This window comes from Bactrocera neohumeralis, chromosome 2 (genome assembly GCF_024586455.1).
Source record: "Bactrocera neohumeralis isolate Rockhampton chromosome 2, APGP_CSIRO_Bneo_wtdbg2-racon-allhic-juicebox.fasta_v2, whole genome shotgun sequence".
NCBI classification, from domain to species: Eukaryota; Metazoa; Arthropoda; class Insecta; order Diptera; family Tephritidae; genus Bactrocera; species Bactrocera neohumeralis.
Genome location: NC_065919.1, coordinates 4149964 through 4175192, shown reverse-complemented (window position 1 = coordinate 4175192; position 25229 = coordinate 4149964). Strand labels below are relative to the sequence as shown.

General features: G+C 33.7%; 1 protein-coding gene across 2 annotated transcripts in view; it reads left to right on the top strand.

Moving 5' to 3' along the window:
- Positions 1-25229, top strand: part of LOC126755078 (protein neuralized) — a 43854-nt gene that overhangs the window by 2410 nt on the left and 16215 nt on the right. Inside the window, exon 1 of one of the 2 annotated variants that reach the window (XM_050467399.1) lies at positions 10385-11313. The exons of the other annotated variant lie outside the window; for it this stretch is intronic. Within the exon in view, the coding sequence (XP_050323356.1) occupies positions 11166-11313 (148 nt within the window). The 5' untranslated portion in view covers positions 10385-11165. Of the gene's footprint in view, positions 1-10384; positions 11314-25229 lie in introns of those variants that run through there. 2 annotated transcript variants of the gene reach the window in all.

Genomic DNA, 25229 nt, shown 5'->3' with positions numbered 1-25229 from the left:
ATTTTTTTATTTTTACTTTCTTCCAGCAACTTCATTAGACCACCATTGCATATGAAGATAAATGGCAGAGAAGTGTAGCAAATTTGTATTTGTATAAGGTAAAACATATGCTACTGTGGCGACTGCTGTCGATGGAAGATAAATGCAATTTAAAATTCATAAAATATTAAATTTGTATGAGGGTGAAAATGTATGAATATGTTATACATGTATGTACATATGTACATACGTATATGCCTATTTAGGGGAAATGGCAAGCTGCCAAAAACACGCAGGACAACCTGGAGGAGCCGCTATTTTTGGGGGCACTCATGGGGTCGCACATTGTTTGTGTCCGTAAGAAGAGTGGCTGTGTTTATTTATACGCAGGATAACAGTTGTGTAGAGCCCAAGCATCTAACGTTACCATATGTCAAATACACAATTCTTCGAGTGCTGGTATTTTTGAATATTCGAAGGGAAATTCTAGCATTCCGAAACATATGTCCTTACGGTGTAAATACACATAATTGTATGTATGATTTTAATGTTGTACCTATGTTTGTATGTTTATGCTGCAGCATCAATAAGTACCAAAACGAATTAAATACGAAATAATAGAAGAATAGAAAAACCAATATGAAAATCTAACGGCGCTGTGTGAAGTGTTTGTGGAAATTGTAAACGCCAATACGCAAATGTTAAATACACTGCAAAAACAACATCATATGTAGGTGCTTAATATGTTAGAAAGAATGTCTGCACACCCTCAAAGGCAAAGGTGTGTAGGTATGCCATCTTATATCTGCATACATACATATGTATGTACCTCGAACTCGCATATAATTGTGAAAAACCCCCTGCTCCCGACAGTCGACAAATCGAGTACACACCGTGGCGCACACATGTCGATTCTGTACGATTACTATGTGTGCATATGCGTGCGTATCAAATGATCGCTTGTCCTGGCGGTCAGCAGTGCTATCTAAATGTGCCGCTATGCGTAGCAGCCAATAGCTGTTCAACGCTTACCTGTATACCTTCGCTATCATTGCCGTTTCGCCCTTGCTTGAGTGCGAGCATTTTGTCGAGAAATGTGCGCAGGCGCATTTTACCTGTATTACTTGTCCTTACAGCATCCTGCGATATTTAATGTGCACTCAATTTTCCTCGCTTGCTTATCAGCTGTGTCCTGAGTTTGAAGAATTGTTGCTGTATGTGGCATTTGAAGCAAAGAGCAAGATTGAAAGGTGTTTTTTCTTTTTCTTCAACTTGCTTTTTTGTGTACACAAAATCAAAGTAATAAACTCGGTTATTTATGATGCCTTTTGATTTTAAGGATTTTTTTTATATTTAAAGCGCACAATGTTGCACTGTTTTTTTTTTTGTGGCTGAATATATAGATTTTTTATATAATATTGTTTCGTAAGCATCATTTATTTATACTCTATGAGATATGAAACAGGTACTTTTTATTGTTAGTGTAGTTTATAATGTCGATTAACTGTCCCCTTTGGTTCTTGCATCAGCTACTGCATTATGCTGGTGCGTTATATACCTGTAGGCATGTACATTTTATATACATATGTATATACATAAGTATATAACAGCTGTGATTGAAAAATTGGATCGCGAAAAGTACCAGAGCCGATATATCGACTCGCGCCTTGTTGCGGTTTACTCGCATTGCGGGAGAACTCTATCTCAAAATAAATTTGCAATGCGTTATAAATGATCTCATTTCATTACAAGATTATTAAAAAAATATATTTTTTTGCTTGAACTCTTTGTGGACGATGTTTTTCCTATCCCTTGTAAAACTGCGAAATTCGGCCGTTTTTTTGGAATAGGCGAAATAGAAGAAATATATGTATATTTTATTCTTGAATGAATAAGTGATACGTGAGTTCAATATGATACCACTTCATCTCATTACATTAAAACGATGTACAAGTATGTATGTATTTGGTAACAAGTTCTCTGTAACTTTCGCGGGAAAATTATTTTATTTGTAATCAACCACAGCTGATTCTCAAACTACTCTAGTTTTTATTTAGGAAGTTGCAAATATTTTGAAATTTCAGGTTAGAAATACTTTAGATATCAGAACATTTTTAGGTCCCTGTATGCTTTATACTATAGATGAACCTCATACTTTCGAATTTCTTGGATAAGTTGTCGATAGCCGGTATACAGGGGTTTCCAAATAAGAGTGATATGATTTCTTTTAAAAGAGAAACACACTAATTGTGTAGTACAACCGATGCAATTAAGTTCTGAATATAACATCATTCAAATGGCATCCACAACTTCTTTTGCAGAATTCGATTAACCCACTTTTCCAGTACTTTTTCCACTAAATCAAGTCGTATGTCATGAAAAGCATGTTCAATATTGACTTCTAAAGCTGGAAAAGAGTCTGTTTTATTGCTAACGATAAATGGCTTCAAATAATCCCACAAGAAGTAGTCTTCTCCAAACTTTTCTCGTAATCTTGTTGTAACCAGATGTTCACAAAATCACCTTCTTCCAAATTGCGGCCATAAAAAGTTGGCTATCATCGATCTATAACTCTCCCCATTGACAGTAACAGAATCATTTCGAAAGAAGTACGGACCGTTGATTCCACCAGACCAGAAACCACACCACTCAGATGAATGTGAGCCTCTTCGGAGGAAATGATTCTCCTAAAAACGACGTTTACGGTGGTCTAATGGCCAAAATCCTTTCTTAAAATCAGCCAGGTTATGGTTTGAGACAGTTCCAATTCTTGAGAACGTCTTGGAATCTACAAATTGCGGTCTTCAGCAACACTTGTCTGAACGACAGCAATATTTTCATTACTTCGAGCGGTTATTTGTCTTATTGGCACTTGAACATTATGTACAGAAAATGTACGCTCAAAATTTTGAACAATTCGACGAATAGCGAGCTCAGGTGGACCATTATTAAAATATTTTGATAATAAAATTGAATAACTTGTAAACGTTCTTCTTGACATATTAAAAATGGTCGGAACGACACTTAGAAATTATATCATCCTTATTGGAAAACCCAGTATTTCGCCAATTATTAGTATTAAATTTTAGAAGCCATACAACTTTTTTGGTGCTTTGTACACATTATCAAATTTTATGGAAATCTTTATCAATGAAATTGCCGAATATTTCCGCGGTCGGTTAATATCTGTAACACATATGTACATATGATCGTAATCTACTACTGTGGGCAAAAAATAGTAAGACTTTTAAATTTAAATTTCGCCCGAAATCCCATTCGTCGAAATATTTTATTTTTAGGTTGGTTGGTAGGCAGTTGACATCTGTGCCAAATGTCACATCAAACTAATTATTAGTGTTTTGTATACGCTTGTCTCTCTGATAAAGTATATTCGCTGAAAATCATTTTGAAAGATCATTTGGGCCTAAGAAAAGTGAAAGCATGATTTATTCCAAAATCACTAAAAATTTTTCGAAAAACATCGTCGCGTTAACGTTTTTGAAACAATGCTTGTCATGAAACATATTATTACTGGCCATGGGCCTTAGATCTATGCTTACGACCCGGAAACAGACGAGCAATCGACCGAATATCTAGGCAAAGCTGAGCCGATCCCTAAAAACTGCGTCAAAGCAGGTCAAAAATCAAGGTTATGTTGACAGTTTCCTTCGATTATTGAGGAAGTCTCCGGATTCCTTCCGGCGCAAGTGTGTTGGACCTAGGGGAATTACTTTTGGGGGGAACGACATATATTTTGACGAATAAATTAAGAATTTTAAAATTATGAAAAAAGTTACTATTTTTTGCTCATAGTAGTATACCGTTTTTCCTGCATATAAATGTATGCTTATAAAAATTACAAATTCTTAGAAATTTTGTTTCAATGTTATAATATTTATCTCTTTATTAATAAATGCTTCTATAAAATTGTTAGCTACTTAACAATACCAATTATACTTTTATTCAGCGTAAAAACATATTGAAAGAAAGATTTAATGTCTACCTATTAATAAAAATTGAAAAATAATAGCAAGTTATAGCTTAAGCTACTAAAGCATACATATCAACCCATACAGATGCACAAAAGTTTATCAAAATTACTCGGAAATCGATTGACTGTTTTATTTGCGATAAGTAAGTATATGTAGCATATATGTAGATATGTATATGAGTACATATGATTTATTAGTTTTGTACATAGCAAAGTGATTAATTAACATATTTGCTAATGCCAAAAACTTTTGAACTCGATAATATCTATACATATTAATTTTTTTATGAATTTACAACCAAAATTCTGAATGGTTATAAAGCAGTGATTATGCCGAAAAAAGAGTGCCTAAAAATGAATTTCTCTTCGCCTCTTCTTCGATTCTCTCCATTGCCTTCCTATTGAGGCACTTCTTAGGTGATATTTGACAACTGTGGTAAACCACAGTATTTAAAATAATCCTAAATAAATTTATTTTGCTATTTCGAAAACTCAAAAACTTTAAATTCGACTAAAATTTTTCCCCGGCAAAAAGAAGTCGCACAGTGCCAGACCTAGAAAACACAGTGATTGTAATGAAGGCGAAGGCGTGAGCCATCGCATTGTCATGAAGAAAAAGCATACTTTTCTTCGCCAAACGGCGAATTTTTTGTGAAGTCGAATAAACACTTTGGCATAGTGGAGCCCTGCAAACGTTTTGTCCATTTTCAGGTAGTTTATGTTGATTACTACTTTCGAATCCCAGAAAACGGTAGGTATCTCCTTTTCGGCCGTTGAAACAGTTTGGATATTCTTTGAAGCAGATTCACTGTTCCACTGTTTCGGTAGTTCCTTGGTATCAGTGGATCCAAGCTTCGTCGCAGATAATCCTTCGGGTTGCGTTTAAACTTCGTCAAAACTGCTAAATAGTCTTACGTTACGCTTCTTGTACGATGTAAGCTAACTGTTTTTGCATGCCCAATATTTATTGCAGTTTATGACCCAAGAAGTATTTTCAGATGCCTACCGTCTTTCTCGCACACCTTCAATCGGCGGTCTGCCAATTCAAGACCGTGGATTGTTGGCACAATATCAAAGCATGGCTTATAAAAACCGCCGTGACCACGTTGAAACTTTATAAACAAATTTTGATTAATTGCTTCGTCATCATAAAATAAGATATCCAAATAAAAATTAGAATTTGACGGTATCCGTAAATCTTCTCCTGCCGATACTGCGTCATCGGGCGTTGAGGCAAAGTACTTGTTATTTTTCAATATTTTAGTACACTGCTATGAAATGTTTAAGTCCGTTGGAAGGTGAGCACTAATAAAATACCAATTAGAGCTTGCATAATTTTGAAAAATAGATCCATTTAGAATCGCTGAACCCGCTTTCGGTCTCATTTAGCGTATGCACACCACTTTTTCGTTGTCATTACCTCTGCAGACGCTGACAACTGCAAATATTTTCTGTCTGTCCATCGGTCCGCGTGTCCGTTCGCAATGCTCCTACTAGTTCCTGTAGCGGCGGCTGCTGCTGGGGGTTGCAATAATTACTAGCAAATGCAGATTGCAGCTGTTTTTCCTGCCTTCCTTCCGTCCTGTCTGTCTTTCCTTCCTGCATGACGGTTTGCAAAAAATGCCAACCACAAATACTCACACACACAAGCGTTCATTTAATGAAAACCATTTAGAGTTTTAATATCAAAGATGCAAAAACGAAAAAGAACAGAAATTGCAAGAAAAAAGCATGTGTCTCCGCTGCAGCTCGACTGCGTTGTACGTACGAGTGTGTGCGCATGTGGTTGCCAAAGATGACGGCGATGATGATGATGATGGAGATGACGATCGCTAGTTGGCAAATTGGGGATGGATGCAGCGTCAGCTGTTGTGCAAATAAAATATGAACTACACCAATGCATATGTTTGTATACATGTATGTATGTGTCTAGGTGTATGTATGTGTTGATGTGTTCATGAAAATGTTGTCAACAAAAGCACTTCAGGCTCGCACACGACCACCTTTAGAGCAGTCACGGTGCCCGGAAAGGGTAGCAAGACAAGGCGTACAACTTGCTGCATTGTCTGTGCCTTTGCGCCTTCGCTTGGCATGTGGCATTCATTTCTCATTTGCGTGCCACAACGCAGCAATGTAGTGAATGTCGTGCAATCGGCCGCTTCTTACCCCCATCAAAACCGGCATTTCATTCAAGCAGTCTGTTCGCTGGCACCACCGTCTGTCAGCTTGTCGCTGGCTTGCCTTAATGCGCTTGCCGCTGCTGCGTGTAAACGTTGCTTGTAATCGTGTCAATTCCTTTAAATGCTTTTATTTACTCTTTTTTTCGAGTATTTGCAAATTCCAGGTGTAAATTTATCACCACAAACACACCAAAAAAAAAGGTAGTCAAATAATGACAAAACTCTTTCGAAATAAAGAGTTTAAATATTGATTGCTCACCTCATCGCTTAGGAAAATATCAGCTTGCTGTCGGCTGTCGGTTTGTTTGACTTTTGATAAGCGAACAGATGTATGTATGTATGATGTACTGCTATATTTCCAATAAACGCACGCGTAAGGATTTTTGGCTATAATTTGAAGTGTGTCGAATTTTTTAGTGTAAAATACTGGAACAGTGTTATCAAGAATTACACTGTGAAACAGCAATTTTAAAGCTATATGATAGTAGCTTACATTTTAATAGCGATTAGTTAGCAATAGCGATTTCACTTGCGTTCCTCCATTGTACAAAGTTCCTGGTTAGATCGACCGCAGCACTGTTTTTAACTTTGATCTTTAAGGGTTTAGTGTGAGTGAAAATCGTCGAAAGTGTAACATGTTATTTTCTATATACCAGCCAGGCTGGAAGCGTGTATCGATTTAAGAAAATTTCGATTTATTAATTTTTTTTTTCGATCGAAAGCAATTATAGCTTTCGCATTACTATTATTTTAGTACGATTTGACTTTTGTTTCGACGATTACTACTTTAGAGAACAGGAAAAAGTTGCTGGAGGCCAGACCCGAAGCCTATGGTGGCAATTTAAAGTTATTTTTAGTGCACTTTCTTCATATGGACCGTTTTTCCGCGTTTTCGTCCATCAAATATTCAAATAACGCTATATAATAGTCCCCGTTGATGGGTTGTTGGATTTTCAAGTGGTCCTTATGGAAACTCTCAGCCTGCGCGTCACGTTTGTTCAATCGTATGAGGATCTCGAGTTCATTTCAGATCTTAGCGAGGCGTATTTATAATCTTGTTGATCCACACAAAACTGATAAGCCGTATGTAATACATATAGGAAGTATGTCATTCAGAGTCCAACATATGATAATTTATGCGCTATTGTATTTTATATTCAAAATTCAAGTATAATTATTTGTGTGATCTTTGTATGAAAATTTTATTTCTAGTTTTCTATTGTTAGTTCAGATTAATTTCTAAATATGATTTTTCTAAAATTGTGAAGAATGTGTTTCATTACAAAATTTAGAACATTTCAGGTCTTACTAACTAAAGGTGAGCTAAGTTCGGCTTGTCTGTCTGTCTATACATATGCGAACTAGTCCTTCAGTTTTTAAATATCACTCTGCATTTTTCACACGTCCTATTCTCCACAATAAGCTAGTAATTTGTAGGAAAGGCCGGCACTTTTTATTTGAGGAGATAACTTCATGAAATTTGGTATGGATTATTTTTCAAATCAACGGTACAATCCTCGAAGAAATTATTCAGATCGAACCACTGCAGCATATATGTACATATGTACATGTCATACCAACTGATCGAACAAAACCCTGTCCCTGTATGGAACATTTTTGCATTTTACGAAACATCTTCACGAACTTGGAAAGATTTGGAAACAACTGCGTTCTCCGAAGATTGTTCAGATCGGACTACCACAGCATATAGCTACAAATCGATCGAGCAAAATCAAGTTGATGTATGGATTTCTTTTGTATTTGTGAAGAGTATTATAGCTTCGGGCAACCGAATTAAAATTTTTCTTCTTTTTATTTTTTTTTCAATATTGCCTTTCTGTAATTGAGTGTTTACATTGCTTTTCATTAATTTTTAGCTATTTTTTGACTAAATATATGAAATTCTGGTGAACTACTTATACATTATATTTACATACATACATATGTGTGCCTTTAAATGTACTATTAGCTCATATGTATGTCTACAATTTGTAGGTGTGTTGTTCTTGTGTATGCTCCTTTACTTCGTTCGTCCGTCGTTTCTTATTGCCTGAAGTCCATTTGCTCGCATGATATTTTGTGGTTGTTGTTTTATGCCGCTATGGAATACCTACTCCCACAAAATCTTTAAACATCTGCTTGGATTTCTTCCTGTGAATGTTTTATGTACTTGTATGTACCTATTACTGTAGAAAGGACAACGACACAACAGTTTAGTTTTATTTATATTTAAGAAACGTCATTGCATCCCTTAAAATCATATTTTTTTGATTTTTGTGATTACTTTGTAATTTCTGAGGAAAGGGTAAACTAGTGAAATTATTTTCAAATAAAATAGTTTTGATATTTTTCTGTTTCTCTAGCTTAGTCTTACACAAATATAACTTCATACTTTCAAAACAAAAAAAATGCAATAATGTAATGTAGAATATGTATGTAATTCAATAATTTCTTAAAAATTCCCATTTTTGGAGATAATACTATAACCTATTTTTAACTTTGGCAAATTTTGCAGTTTTTAATACTCTACAAATAACTGTAGTTATTGTAGATATATAAAATATATAAAATACATTTTATTTAGTAAATAATAAAATATAAATTTGATGATATATTTTTTTATAAATAATAATATAAAAAATATTAAAAAAAAATATAAAAACATGTATGTATGAGAATTTGAAAATATTATAAAAATGTTTTCGTAAATATAAGAAAATATACTTTTCCTTAGGTAGATACTTAGATAGGGTGGATATCTGATGACATACCGACGTAAAGGCTTACGAGACTCATTATGAAAAAAAGTTTCCTTACAATGAGACTAAGTTTAACAATATATAGTACAACGATTTTTAAAATATTTTTTAACTAATTGTTCATTAATTAATGCATTGATTTTACTACATATTAAACATAACTAAGGACTATATACATATAAATTAAGCATTACAGCGGTTGGTACACCACAAGGTGTCAGCAGCAGTTATTTAAAGAAACTTATTTGACTTCCGAGCAAATAACTTTACTTTGAACAACCTTGAGCAATATACATAACTCAATCAGCCATTGCAATTATTTACACGAAATACGGAAATTACCCAAAATTGCTATAGTCCGATTCCCACAAAATTAATAATACTCATCCTTGCAAAATCATTTTTCAATTTGCAAGAATATTTCGCCTTCAATTATTTGTTTAGGAGTGCAACACACACAAAAACTAAAGCGGATAAATAAAAAAGCGTCAAAATGAAAAATGTACAATTTCAACGGCAGACTTTTTATGCCATTTTTCTTCTCTTTGAGTACAAATGCGCGCTCAATCGAAACGGAGTTATTCGCAATTGAATTTTTGCACCGGTGCACATCGCGTTTACGGTTGGGCGAGGAAGCAAAAGAGTCCACCACCACCATCATCATCAATACCACCAACACCAACACCAACAACTATCAACCACCAAACGCGAACACTGGCAACATATGAAGGTAAAAAGCAACAACAACAACAGCCACAAATCTAAGGCAGATAGTTGCACTGTGCAACTGTGAGTACGTATGTACATATGCACATAAACAACAACAATTTAAACGTAAACGTGCAAACAGCTTGAGTGATTTGAGTCGGCGCGCAGGGCGAATGCAGAATAAACAGAAAATGTGTAAAAATAACGAAACAGCTGCAATTCTACCAGCGTATGAAGACGCCATCAACAATGAAACAACAAAAACACTACATGCATTGCATTGTTGCTGTGCCATCCAGGTTTGCCTGCCTGTGCGCATACAAGCGACAGCCAAAAAGCCAGCAGCAGTTAGTCACTCGGGCGTTTAGCCATAAAGTTGCCCGTACAAGCGCGCTAATAGTTTACAAACACAATCAAAGCGGGTCTATCTACTTGTGTATGTATGTGTGTGTGTGTTATCGCTCATATATTTAAAATTCTACTCGCAACTCGTTGTCGTACATTTGTTTATCTACTGTTTATCGCCTGTCTGCCTGCTTACCCGGCCCAAGTTGTGAGCAAAGCACTCAAGTACTCGAGTGCGAAGTTGAATTGAGTTAGTGAGTGAGTGAGTGTGTGAGCGAGTGGTTGCATGAGTGCGATACAAAGTCTGCAGCTGCTGCCTCCGCACACAAAGAGCGCTCAATGTTGACCTGGCCTTTCTTTGGCAGGAATTGTTGACGTCGTCGGGGTTATTCAGTTAATATTCTCACGTCAAATGGTTTAGATCGACTTTCGCGCGATTCGCAAGAAGCACCCTAAATGTACATTCGGTCGTTGGCTAGCAGCTTGCATGCTCGTTCGGTTTTCTTTTTTGACTTGCTTGCTTGCGGTTATAAGCTATGTACGCTAGTTAGTTTGCGCTGTTAGCAACTTCTTTTCCTTAGAAGCATACTCACTGCGGCTAAAGCGCATTGTTGTTGCTGCATATCGCCAAATAGCTTTTGTGTTGTACTTGTGTCGGTTAAAGTTTATATTCATTGCTTCCGCTCAGGCGCATATAAACTTTTGCGTTTCAAACAGGAAGCCGTAAACCATCATTAAAAACTACGAATATAATAGAAGGAGTTTGAGAAGCCTCTCGTTAAAATAACTTTCAGCGGAAAAACGACATTGTTAATGAAAAGATGTGTATAATGTTGAAAAGCTTTAACACAAAAGCATAACAATTCAAAGTTAAAGAAAACTGCATAAAAACTAAAAAATTCAAAAATTGTGTGAACTAAAACAAATTTATATAAAATAAGGATGTTAAACTACATTGAAAGCCAAACAATTAAATAAAATGTTTTGACAAAAACTTAAAACAGGCAAATAATCAACATTTATTGTTGCTGTTGTTATTTTAGTGTTTATACCCAAAGTAACTTGCATACCAAACCGTCGTTACGACCCAGTTTATTTAATCCAATAATTAATTTCTGTTTTAACACAAATTTAAACGTTTTGCAACTTGCCACCAAAGTTAATTAATTATTTGCTATATACTAAACTGAAAAAAATCACGCCATGGGTTTATCGGAAAATCAAGCCAATAGCTATATGCCAACTAGCACAGGACCTGGTGGTCAAGTTGTCGTCATGGAGTGCCCAAACCATCGCATCTCCAACAAAAAGCTGCATATCTTGAAGAAGATCAAGAAGCGTTTCGGACTAGGTTAGTACCAAGCAAGTGATTTTGTTTGATTTTTATTGCTCTTAAAATATAAGAGGTTCAGGTTTTGTTGAAATTTCTGCAAGACAATGCATATACCTGAATTTGTGTACCTTTAAATGTACATTTGCATATATTTAGGTGTTTGGGTATGTACATATGTATGTATGTACAACTTTGTATGTACAACTTTTAAAACCGAAAATGTTTTTATATCACCTTGTAAATAAAAGGTCATAGAATCATCCCCTACCAAAGATTTCTTCTTTTTTCTGCCTGTAGCGCGATCGTCGCTATATCATGCTGGCTTTTATGTAGCAAATAGCCAGAATTGGGGATGATTTTTCCTTTATCCTAAACAGCACAAAAAACACGGCTTGTGTAGATAATTTATCTTAAAATCTTTAAAAATTTGAGCACAAATGGAAAATGTTTCTATATGACAACATATACATATATGTACAGTGGTGGCCATAACATATGCAACTAATACATTAGTTTAGAAAAAGTGTATATATTTTACCAATAACCTTTGCAGACCGTCGATTGGATATGAAATTATTAAAATTTGGTATTTTTACTTTTATTTAACGTTTTTAAACAAAAAAAATTTCATTCATAAAAAAAAAATAAGAATACCATTTTGATTTCAACTCTAAAATTACGTGGACAAAACATATGCAACTCCGAGTTTGAGTTCAAGTAAAACTATTATAGCGGTATTTTTCTGTTACTATTGTGGCTCCACATTATAAATAATGGAATATCGTTAGTTTTTGTAAATGAATTAGTTTGTTAATTCCGCCAAAGAAACGTGGTTTTTGTTTTATTGAAAATGGCGAGAGACAATTTTGGAATTGAACTTTGGAAGAGAATTATTTCTGAATTTGAGAAAGGAATGGCACAAAAAAAAACATTGCTATAAAATATGAAATGCATAAAAGCACAATTTCACGAAAAATCAAAAAATCGTTACAACAAAAGAAGTTTTTGTTATACACCGAGGCGGTCGCGTTCGTAAGACCAGCCAAAGGACAGACAATTCAATAGTAAAACTAGCGAAAAAAATCCTGAAATCGTCTCACCACAAATAATTAAAGATTTATATTTGCAAATATCCACAAGAAGTGTACGTAGGCGCCTCTTAAAATCTTCCCTAAGAGGCGGTTTTCTCTAGTACAAATCGACGGTTTCGGTAAAAAAAAGCTAAGCGTTTGAAATTCGTAAAGGGCATCTAAAATTGGTAAATGGAAAAAAAAACGGTTCTTATTCGGTGATGAGTCAAAGTTTAACTTAATAGGCAGTGATAGGATGTCTTATGTGTGAAGGCCAGTAAATAAAAAATTTGAAGGAAATGTAATGGTGTGGGGCTGCTTTTCTGCTAACAGAATCGGGCCATTATATAAGATTAATGGAATTTTGAATCAATACGACTTCAAATGTATTTTAGAGTGTATATTATTGCCCTATGCTAGATGGGAAATGCCATTCCGTTGAGACTTTCAACTGGACAATGACCCAAAGCACTCGGCTAAAGTAGTATAAGTCTTGGTTTGAAGCAAACAACGTTAATGTTATGAAAAGGCCACCACATTCACCAGACCTCAACCCTATTAAGAACTTAACGGAGCTGGTTAACAGGCATGTAGATAGGACTAATCTTAAGAATAGCAATGAACTTTTTAAAGGACTTCAAGAAGCTTGGAAATCGATTCTGATGAAAATCATAGATAATTTAATTGCCGCAATCTCGAGAAGATGTGCGGAAGTGATAAAAAAAACTATGGATTTGGAACAAAATATTAGTAAATCCTATTATTTACCATTGTTTCCAAAAAGTTGCATATGTTTTGTCCACGTAATTTTAGAGTTGAAATCAAAATGGTATTCTTATTTTTTTTTATGAACTAAATTTTTTTGTTTAAAAACGTTAAATAAAAGTAAAAATACCAAATTTTAATAATTTCATATCCAATCGACGGTTTGCAAAGGTTATTGGTAAAATATATACACTTTTTCTAAACTAATGTATTAGTTGCATATGTTATGGCCACCACTGTATGTATGTATGTACGTACATATGTATTTTAATTGTAAACAACGTAAGCACGCTTTGAAATTTTTTGCAGTTTATATAGTATGTATTTGTAAAACCTAATTTTAATTTTATTATTATTTTTTAATTTGTTACCTTTTTTATGCAATATTTTTTCTAATTTTTTTAAATATTTTTTTCTATTGTTTTTAACAAAAAAATTATATTTTTTCTAATTTTTTAATTTTAGAACGTTTTTTAGATAGATTTCTTATTTTTATAAAAGTTGTTCAGTTTGTGGTATATATTTATAAATCACAAAAATATTCTCTTTGAATTAAAATAATTGTTAATTATTTAAAATTATTACCTTTTTAAGCAATGTTTTTTATTTAAAAAAATTACTGTTCATATATTCCTAAAATACAAAATTCATATGTACTACATGCATTTATTTTAATTTTAAATCTTTAAATTTAGTAGAAATTTATTCCTTGATTTATCAGTATGTTAAAATGAAGAGATTGCAAACCCGTACTTAAATCAATGAAGTATTCTTAAACAAATTTTTTTATTTAACTTTGATTTTTTGTTGTAAAAATATATTATTCAACAATTTTGATCTAACGTCCTTCATGATACATTAGCCATATTTATACTCAAGTACTTACAGGTTGCGCATAAGCCCATAAACACATAAATCAAGTTGTAATCCATTATACATATTCTGAGAGAATCTTTAATTTGAAATTTTTTTTTACATATTTTAAATGTTTTTTTTTTTTCATGAACTATTTAAGCAATTTTATGTTTTGGAAATTTACTCGAAAAATATCTTTTAATGAATACATATGTACATATGTATTATATATGGATATATGTCATGATAAAATTATATACTTCCATACATACATACTACATACATAGTACATACATACATACAATACATGTGAGAAACTTTGATCCTATAAGTATCTCAATAGTAGCGGCGCGGCGGCCATAAATAATTTCATTAAATTGTTGCTGCTCTGCAATGCTCGAAACTGAAAGCTAATAAAAGCTGTTTAAATGTTGATACTTATTTTTATGCATTTATTATTATTATTTATGTGCAAAAACAAGAAAATTTCCCACCATTTGCATTATAGTGTATATGTATCTACATACTATATGATTATGTATGTATGTATGTATGTACATGCATATGCACATGCTAAAACTTATTTGACTGTGTGTGAGTTTTCCGTCTATATACACGATTTCAAATTAAAAATTCAAAACATTTGTGTACTTTTCACAGCTGTCTGCTATACCTACACCCACACCTACAGCTATAACTACAATTTTATCGACACTGCCTTCAAACACTCCAGCTCTATATAAATACCATACATATCTACATACTCATATGTGTGTATGTACTACATACATAGGTACATTGTATGATTGTATGTGCACTTCACTACGTCAATTTACAGTTGTCTTAGCATGTAGTATATAATTTTTTCTTCTGATTTTGTTGTTGTTGTTAAAAAGCAAATTAAATATTATTGAGAAAACGTTGTACAAGCTTTCATTCAATTAAATTTTACGTGTTTTTCCTGTGAAAATCATGAAATCATGATTTTTCTCTCACTCATCGAAATTAATGTTTAATTTATTATTATTATTATTAAATTTATATGCATTTTTTATCGGTAAATTATCCACTTCTATTTTATGCTTTCTTTGCACATTCGCCTTTGTCTTGTTTGTCGTACTCATTTGCGGCCTTAACTCAAAAGCACTTCAACAACTAAAACAATAACAATATGTAATCCAAACAAAAAACCGTTTGTCACACGCAAACACACACACACACATACTCTTGCTGGGGCCATAATCACGTGTGTCCGCTTGCATGGCTGACGCATAACTCATACGCCCAGTAGGCTCGACTCGCCGCTCCCTTAGCAGGCTTAATTGTTATAATACACACTCATGTGCATACATATGTAACTGCGTGTGTGTGAGTTTATTATTACTACGCGTTTACCATTGCATTAACAGATAAAAAAATTACCGTTTGTTATGTTGTTGTTTTCCTATGAAATTTTTTCTTAATTTGTTTGTCATGTGCTGATCTTCGCAACGCGCTTCTGCAAAGCTTGTTTGGCGGCAAGCAGCAAAAAGCCTAAAACTGCTTGTCCATACTTCAATCGGCGCACGCAACGCTTTAAAGTTTTTTCTGGCTTCAAGTATACATATGTACATACATATGTAATTTTTGTAGTTCGCTTTACCTTTTCTATTGTCTTCGCCGGCGCTACAGCTGGCTGCCCGGCCAAACGCCGCCTGTCTACCTGACGTCATACGTCACTTAAGCATGGGAATAAATTCTGGTTTTGCTTTGCGGCACACATACATATTCATATATACATATGTATACGGTGCGGCCTCACTAGCTCAGCTGCATGTGAATTCATTGGTTCGCGCTCTAATGGCAATTGTGCAGCATCAACGCTTTGCTGTGAAATGCCAGTGTCAGCAGCTCTGTGTGGAAAAATTGTCACGTTTGGTGTGCCGCACCTCGGCAAAGCAGCGCGCTCTCAATGAACTTCAATTGGAGGGAACATTTGTGCACACCTAGACATATGTACATACATAGATTTGTAGCCTATAATTCAGAGAAATGTGCAACTGCAATTTGCAACATCGTGCATAAAACCGGTTCCCATTCCATTTGTGTGTGAATTTGTTTGCTTTCTTTCTCATTAAACATTTTTTCCCAACGCAATGTAATGCTCAATCAGCTGTTGTGTGTTGTTTTTGGCTTTAAAGCGCTAACCACCACATTTGCTGTTGTCATTACAGCGAGCATACACCCAGTGAAATGAGTAAGTCGTCAAAGCTAATGCACATTTCATGCTTATCTCCTTGACTTGACTCATCTTGAGTACCAGTTGTTGAGCACACTCCATTTTTACACTTCACAAGATTTTTTTAAAAATCATATTTAAGCGATTTGTTGCGGGCATTATTGTTGTAATTGCAACAAAGTCCAAAGCCACAAGTGCAACGATGATTCATTGCGTGCAGCGTAGCCACCTTTGCCACTTGTGCGCACTTAATTTAACCATGCATCTTTCCGCACTTATGGGCTTCAATTTTCAAGAGTCTATTGTGTGTGAGCATTCTTGTTAGCCACTCATTGGCACTTCACGTACGGATTGACGGTCTCACCTTATATTGACTGAAAGAGACGATTTTGTTACTGATATTACTGCTGCATAAGTTATATGCAAAGATAACTACAAAATTTAATATTTTTACTTAATACTTAATACTGATATTTGCAATTTTTATGTTTTATTTAAACAAAATTACTGAATGATTAATTCATTTTTTTGAAGATTTGTGTTTTCATAAACCTTATTTGTCAGAGCTGTGTCTAATATACTTAATATTTATATTTGATTTAATTCAATCTTGTGTAGATAAATTACTTACATTTAGAATATTTTGTTTTTCGTGCGGATGCATTTTGTTATTTTCTTGTTTTTTTTTGGTACAATTGTGGTTAATCAAAAAATTATACTTAAACTCACTACTACTTTCGCATACTGCTGAATATCAGTTTTTTCTTCAAGATTATGAATGTAAAAAAATTGTTAGTGTAGAATCCAGCGCAATAAACAAACCTTTTATTATAATTTATATTTATTTATCTTTGACACACATATTTTTGCTTGCGATAATTTGTCATTCGATCATTTTTTCGGTTTGCATTTATTCAGTTCTATGTTCTTACGTAGTTATCATAGATACCAACAACCTACCCACTCATTTACATATGTACACATCACAATTTACTATCAAGCCTAAAATCAGCCCTACTCATCTCCACCAAATATCTTCAATTTACCTTTTACAACCGTTCCATTAGTTTTCAACATGTTTTTATTGCTATCTTCTTGGTTACCTCCACAACAAACTACATAGTTTCGCCGTTAAGACAACCAAACCAATTGTCTGCCCTCTTTTTTCGTGCTTCCTTCCGCGATTACACCAAAACATTTCGTTACGTTTACTCAATCGTTGTTGTTTCTTATCTTCTCACGGTTTACTTTAACCCACTTTTCTCATTGCTGTTGTTTAGGTTTATTTTATTTATTTGTTTTCCTTTCTATTAGTAAGTTTTTCTGTTGTTGTGTTTGGTTTCTAAGTTTGTTTGTACACAACGTTGAGTGTCTTACTGTTTGTTACCTGCTTATTCATTATTTTGAGGCGCCTAAAGCTCTATGACTTCATTTGTTCAATGGCCCAGTGGGGGAACGGAAAAAAATTGCTATTAATTTGCTCAGCAATCAATCAACTTGCAATGCTCTGCGGCGTCCTCCGCTTTCAATTGAGTAGTCGCTTGCATTACTCACGGAATGCTCATCAGGTTGAGCGCGCTTGTACTGTTGCAATGTAAATTTTATATGGGTATGTGTCTCTACTTGTTTTCTGTTATTATTATTGAATTCCTGTACTTCTCATATGACAAACGTTATCACTGAAGCCAATATATTTTGGGGTTTTTCTGTAGTTGTTAAATAATAAAGAATATTCCTACTAGTGCAAACTGAACTGAAAAATATAGACGATATTGCACTGCATTAGTGGTCAATAATTTCATCATTCTCTGTATTTCTTTTTACAATTTATGGCTGACAAACACTCGTGATCTGGATATAAAAGCTTGAATCATCAAACGGTATTTCCCCTATTATTGAATTAATATTTTTTATTTCATCACTTATTGCAATTTTATTAAATAATTATTTTGTAATGGTAGCCGTAATAAAAGTATAAAAGTTGTCTTCAAAGTTGAAGTTTGTTTTGTCGTAATTTATCGATCAAAAAAAATGTTATATTTACACATACTCCTGTATAGATTATATGATCCCCACTTTTCTACTTTTTAGTTTTTACATTGAAAATTGTTTTAATTTACGCATATTTTTGCATAAATTACACGCGTCAATTTCTACGAAAACTTAATTGGTGCAGCTGTTATTTTGAACAGTTGTTTATCGTAACATTACATACATAGCATTTTGACACTCCTGCTGTTAAGGACTGTGACATCATATGTATTCAACTGTATGGAAAAAATTGTAAAAAAAAATATTTGGTTATAATTTTGCGTACTATTTTATGTACAACTAATCTATATTTAATCCAACCTTGCGTTAATTTTTGACCACCCTTCATTTAGCATAAGTTAATAAAGCTATCGTTTATCAAAAAAGAAATGTTGCTAATTATCATTTACTTTTTACATATAAATACATAAATTTGGAGTTATTTTTATTTTTTTTTGTTTTTGAAAACCGAAAAATTTGTGAATATATTTAAAAATTAATTTTAAAAATTTTAGGTGACGATATGTTTGTATATTTTTCTACCATTCGTGTATTCGTATATATTATATACATATGTATCTTCTCACTCTGTGAACATTTTAAAGCTCACAGCCCCTTAATTGAGTTTAAACAAAATTGAACAAATACTTCAAATCATTAACTTTTGTTTCTCAAAATGCCGCCTTCACATAATACGCTTTGTTGTACTCGTCTTTTATTAGTTTTTTGTTTTGTTCAAACACTTATCCGCTTTAATCAGTCGTTGGCCGACTTGACTTGTGAATTCATTGCCTAATTTCAATATTTATCTTTTGCCAATATGAATATTTGGATTTCGGTTAACAGTTTTCCCATCGTACTCGTCCAAGCGTTTTCGCTTTCAGGCAAAATACAAAATAAACCGGTTTTCATTAATGATTCTAAGCTACGTTTCGCGCACCCGGTGGATCAAGCGTAAATAAAGTAAAGACATTCTAATGCAAATAACCCGGTGGGAAAATGAGTAATAAGTTTAGGTGTTGCACGAACATAAATTGCGTGCAAAGCGGACGATGATGTCATTAAATATTGAGATAATTAAAAAATTATACAGTTTTACATATAAGCAATTTGAGTCCTTCCACTGAAGTGTGGCTATTTTTTATTTGAAGAAGGTATATCTAGACAGCAGAATAGTAAAATTGTATATTGTTGATTTTCCTAAAATGACGTTATTTAGCGTTGCTTGCAGCGGTCTTACGAACATTTTATTGGTAATGTGCATTCAGAACTGAAGGAATAATTTTAAATTTGTCTTAAATTCCGTAAATTAATGCACATTACCATAAAATTTATGTATATCACATTTTTACAACTTGCCTCTCTTATTATATGGAATGATGCATACTACATTAATGGTTTGCTGTCTTTAGTCTTGCCACCAATTACCACCGATTTTCACTGACCTCTACGTGCCTGTGTCTAAAGTCAGCCAACTACTCTGTATCTCATATATAAGTATACATACATGCGCTCCATGCAACAACTAAGTGAGCGTTCTCACAATTATATGCCCGTACGTACATATGTATGTAAGTATATTCATAGTTTGACTCGATTCACCTTCGTAATTGTAACTATTCGCTTTGAACTGCTTGCAACACGTACATACAGCGACGGTGGGTCAAAACGTGCTGTGCGTAATTGGCGAGCAAGTGGGCGCATAAGACCAGCTGCCTTGATAGACATAGCGTTTCAAGTGAGACGTACATACAAAAAATTCCTTAGCACTACCATCGCAGCCAGCTGTTTGCAGCGGGGGTTGCTGTCCTTTACTTTTTATAAGATTTATAGTTTTATATTCCTAATCTTCGATTTTCTTGCTTTTTTTTTACTTCTCGTTTTTCTTATGAGATTGCGTCCATAATGCAGCTGTATCGAGTTACCTGATATTTTACCTCATTTACCAGCGTTTACCTGTTAACCTTTTTTTTATACAAAATCCAAGCGCAGCCAATGGTGCAATCAGCTGCTATCAGCTGACAAACAGTTGACTGAGTGTTGCTGTGTGATGCGATTTCAAACTGACTTCAATCTTTCGCAGTGGCAACGCATGTTGCGAATATCAGTACTCGATTTTCGAGTGATGGCTAAAATGAGTTGGAATTTGCTTATTATCCATTTTTATTTGAAAATACTTGCTTCTTTAGGCAGATTTTTAGCTGAATTTTGGTTCGCCTAAAATGATAGACCAAAAGTTCAACGAACAACAGTGGCTAGTGCTGATATGCGTGCATACAAATGCACACAGTATTATAAAATGCATTGCGGACCCGCAAAAATTTCTTGTGGCATTCAGGCAGTAGTCGAAGTGCTGCAACTCGTGCTTACTTTTTATGCTGACAGTTTGCTCAGTTTCATATATCGTTTATTTTCACTAAAAAATTAACTAACAGCATTTTATCGACAAATACTTTGACACACACGATTCCAAATTAGCTCTATCTGCTCGCAGATGCTTGTACAGGTATGTTAGTATATTAATACTATGACCAAACAGTACCAAATTTTAAGTCGATGCCACTTGCACGTTTTTCACATTACCAATATATACATACATATGCCTCTATGTGAAATATACATACATACATACTTGCGTACAGACATTTGTACTACTGCAACATTTAACAGCAAAGAGCTGCTTGATGCGCTCGTCAGCAGGCAATCGGGTTCCAAACGCCACACATCCTGTGGCTATCGGCAGTAACGTGAGCATTTTAACCTCAAGTGCCGTTATAAACGTCAATGCAAGAGCTTCTGCCTCCCAAGTTTTTTTTTATCTCCGTTGTTGGTTTTTGTTTTGCATGCCCCACAATAGCCTATTACAACTAACAGTTTGTTAGCCTGTTGCTTGGTAAATAATTTCTTTCGCTCATCTCAAACGCGCATCCATGTACAACACAGCTTGTTGCCAGTTTCCAGCGTGTACCATATTGACGTGCTGGTTGAGATGCGCTTGCTTGTTGCATGCACCAAATTACCTTATTGCAAATGATTGCTATCAGAGTGCAGTGTTTGTTGTTGCGGAGTGGGAAGTGAGCACATCAATATGTTGCTTTGACTTTTTTCCACTTTCAATATACAAATTTGGTATCGTGGGAAATATGTTGTTGCTGTTGCTTATGCTTGTGCCGATTTATATGCCAATTACATTCATTTCTTTTTCTTTTTTTTCGTAATTTCAGCATTGATTCTGCGTTCTTTTTCTCACACTCGCATTTTACATACTATATGGTTTGCGATTTTTGCAATTTAGCCAATATATATATTTTTTTAATTTTCGCTTTTTTATTTTTCCTAAATTTATTTCTCATCTATTTTCCTCAAAAATACCCGCGCACATGTTTCTTTTTCACGAATCTCACGTTGCTTTATTGCATCGCTGACAATTTATTTATAGTATGTATGGGTATAACAATTGGCAACACTAGTCCGTATCGGCATCGTTAGCGTGGGAATTCGGCGCATTCACAGCAAACGGTAAATCAGGTTTCACTTGTTGTGGCTACCGCCACATCGTTTGATGGTTAAATTGATTTTACGCAATGGCATGCCAAACCAAAAAAGTACATTCGCACGCGGCGCGCACTGAGAGCCGGCCAACATTTACCTAAATGGGCGAACGAGATGAGCGTGCGCATGTGTTGTTTTACTTTTGCCCCAGCGTTTGTACGCCATTTCTATTATATGTTAGTTAAGTTCAGAATTATCTTTGTAAACATTCGTCACATCGCTTTGTTTATTTCGCTTGTCACTCACAACTGTCAAAAGGGGTCACAGCAATTAACCCGTCACATCACTCTGATAATTAAAAGTTATCAATGTTATTGTGAGAATTGTGTCTGGTGCAAAATAATGTAAATAACATAAAATAATACAAAATTGTATAATATTTTGAAATATGTATTGCTTTTGGTTCTTATACCTAAAAAAATATTTATGTAAATATATACTTGTACAAAGAGTAAAGCAGTGAGCAAAAATTTGTATTATAAATGTTTTTAGCACTACATTTCATATAATAATAAAATTTTAAATTTTAATTTTCAGTTTTCAAAAATTTTCAGAGAACATGTATTTTTCCCACTATTAGAGCACTTTGCTCGAAATAGCCCCATTAAATTTATTACCAGCATTTAATATTACGCGTGCTCTTTACACAATTTGTCAACTTACCTTATAAGCTTTTCAAAAAGCTTAAGGCTGCTTAAATACCCATTTAGATAAAGAATAGCACTTTGTTTTGTTTTGTAACACCAGCGCATTATTCTGGTGGCAGCTACTTTTTTCTTTATTTAGCGCTTCATTAGCATGTTAATCTGACGAAAGAGTCTTCAACAAATAACATCTTAAATTATATTTACTTTGTATTGTTCACTCTGGAGCTGTTTTTTGTGTAATTTTTCCTAAGAACATAGTTCCAAACTCTTCATCAACGACGCTGGAGCACAAAATCGTTCAATTATTTGTATTATCATTTAAAAATATGTTTTTAGTTTTTGTGTGTGAAATGGTATGTTTTTTGCGTACATACATATATACATATACAACTATTTGCTTATGCCGCAGGTCATTTGTTAGTGTTGGTGATTGACCCAATCTAATGGGTTATTCATCACTATGATTAACAAGATATTGAAATCTTGTTTACCAAATGTGATTATTATTATTTTTTGTGATACTTCTTCACTATTTTTAAGTTATTATTTTTTTATTTTATTTTATTAATACCTTTTTATTTTTACAATTTTTTTATCATTATATTTTTTTTGTAAAATATTAAATTTATTTATCCACAAACGATTACGTCAAATGCTGTTAATAATTTTAATTATTTTATTTTATTTTTACTATTTTATTTTTTATTTATATTTTAATAATTATACTATTTTTTTATGTTTTATTATTTTTTTAATATTGAATTATTATTATTTTTTTTATTTTTTTATCATTATTATTATTTCGGTTTTTTGTAAAATATTAACATTTCTTTAGCCACAAACGAACGTCAAACGCTGTTAATAATTTTCATTTTTTTATTTTTATTTCTTTTTACTATTTTTTATGATTTTATATGTTTTATTTGTTTTTTTTCTTTTTTTTTTTAATTTTTTTTTTTTAATTTTTATATTTTATTTTTTTTTTTGAATTGTTATATTTGATTTTTCAAACGCTGCTATGTTAATAATTTTCATTTTTTTTTTATTTTTATTTCTTTTTACTATTTTTTATGATTTTATATTTTTTATTTGTTTTTTCTATTTTTTTTAATTTTTTTTTTAATACAATTTTATTATTATTATTGGTTAGGTTTTTTTTTGTTAAATATTAACATTACATCAAACGCTGCTATGTAACATTTCCGTTAACCACGCGCTTCATTGACGCCTTTGACGCCTACTCCAACATCTGCAAAGTGCACTTGTTTTATTAGCGTTAACATCAAGCTTTATCGAAGCAGTGCATTATGCTAATCGTTTTTTGCATATTTAAATAAATAAGAAAACTTATTTATATTTTTTTGTCTGGGCGTTTATAAATACATTTCATATGCCTACCACATGAAATCATTCATAACTTTGGTATTAATTGTGCGTGGCGGTGCCAATGCCCACACACAGTGAACGCTGCCAGTTCAAGCTTTTTTTTTACATTTTGTTTATCGTTAAATTAATCGATTTCCACTCGATTGTGCCACAATTTATTATTTATGTATATTTTGTTAAGAGTACGCTTGTAACCTGAATGCATAACAATTTTTTTTTGTATAGAATGTGGGTGTTTGTTTTGTTTGACAGACTGGTTTGCGCTTTCTGTCTTACATGAATGCAACTCTGTTTTCACTTTTTCGTTTGTTTACACGACGTCATTTGAAAACTGCGTGGTCTGCTGTTGCGTTGGTGTTATAATTATGAAAATTAGCATTAACAATTTGATCGGTCAGTGCTGAGAAACTTAAAATGTTCGTAGGTGTCGAATGGACTTTGATTCTGTTAGTGCTTTACTTCTAGAGCTTGTAAACTGTAAATTGATATGCTAAACTAATATAAAAGTGACAGCTTCAAGTAATTGTGTTAGAAGTTTGATTTTATAATTTACAATATTTTCTCTTTTATATCACTACTTTGACGTCTGTTTGTTTTCATATTAACACCTAAATTTTGTTAATTTAATTTTCTTTAATTATATCATAGCATTAAGCTTTGTATATCTTCTTCATAGTTTAATAATTGTGCTATTTTTTTGAAATAGTTAACCAGTTTCGTGCATTTTAATGAATACCTCGCGTATGACTTCAAAAAGCCACCGCGTTTAGGCATCGCCATTGCCATCAATGGACACTCAACCTACGCATTTCCGGTTCCAATTACAGGCGGCAACTTTGCTTTTACATATTTAACCATTCAATTCATATTCACCAGCAAGCCTTTGACCATCTTTCAACACGATTTTCTCTTCCTGCACGCAACTAATTGCCGAAGTTCGATTTTGTATCGTCGTTTTGATTGTCTACACGCGTCATTTGCCGGCCCTATTGTGCAGCGTTACACTTCCGCCCACTGTTTTGCCGACGCGTGCCGACACCAATTTGCCTTACGCCGTTTAAAAATCATTACCGGTATAAAACAACAACAAGTAAAGTCAACGAAATCAATGCTTCAACGCCACACTGAAAGACTGCTCTCCTTTAGTTAGTGTTGGCCCTGTTGTTATTGTTTCAGTGTTGCGCTAGTGGCACGTGACCCGTCGACACGCACCCCATTGGCTTACTGATATGTTTATACGTATGAATTAGACGGGGCCACATTGACCTACGCAAAATGTAAAATGTCGCGTGGTGCAGTGATTTGTTAATCATTTCTCATTTCTGTTTCTAATTTGAAATGTTAATTTGTTGGGCATGTGTGTTTTGTGTAGGCGCATGCGTCACCGTCACCCAAGTTTAGTGAATGGTT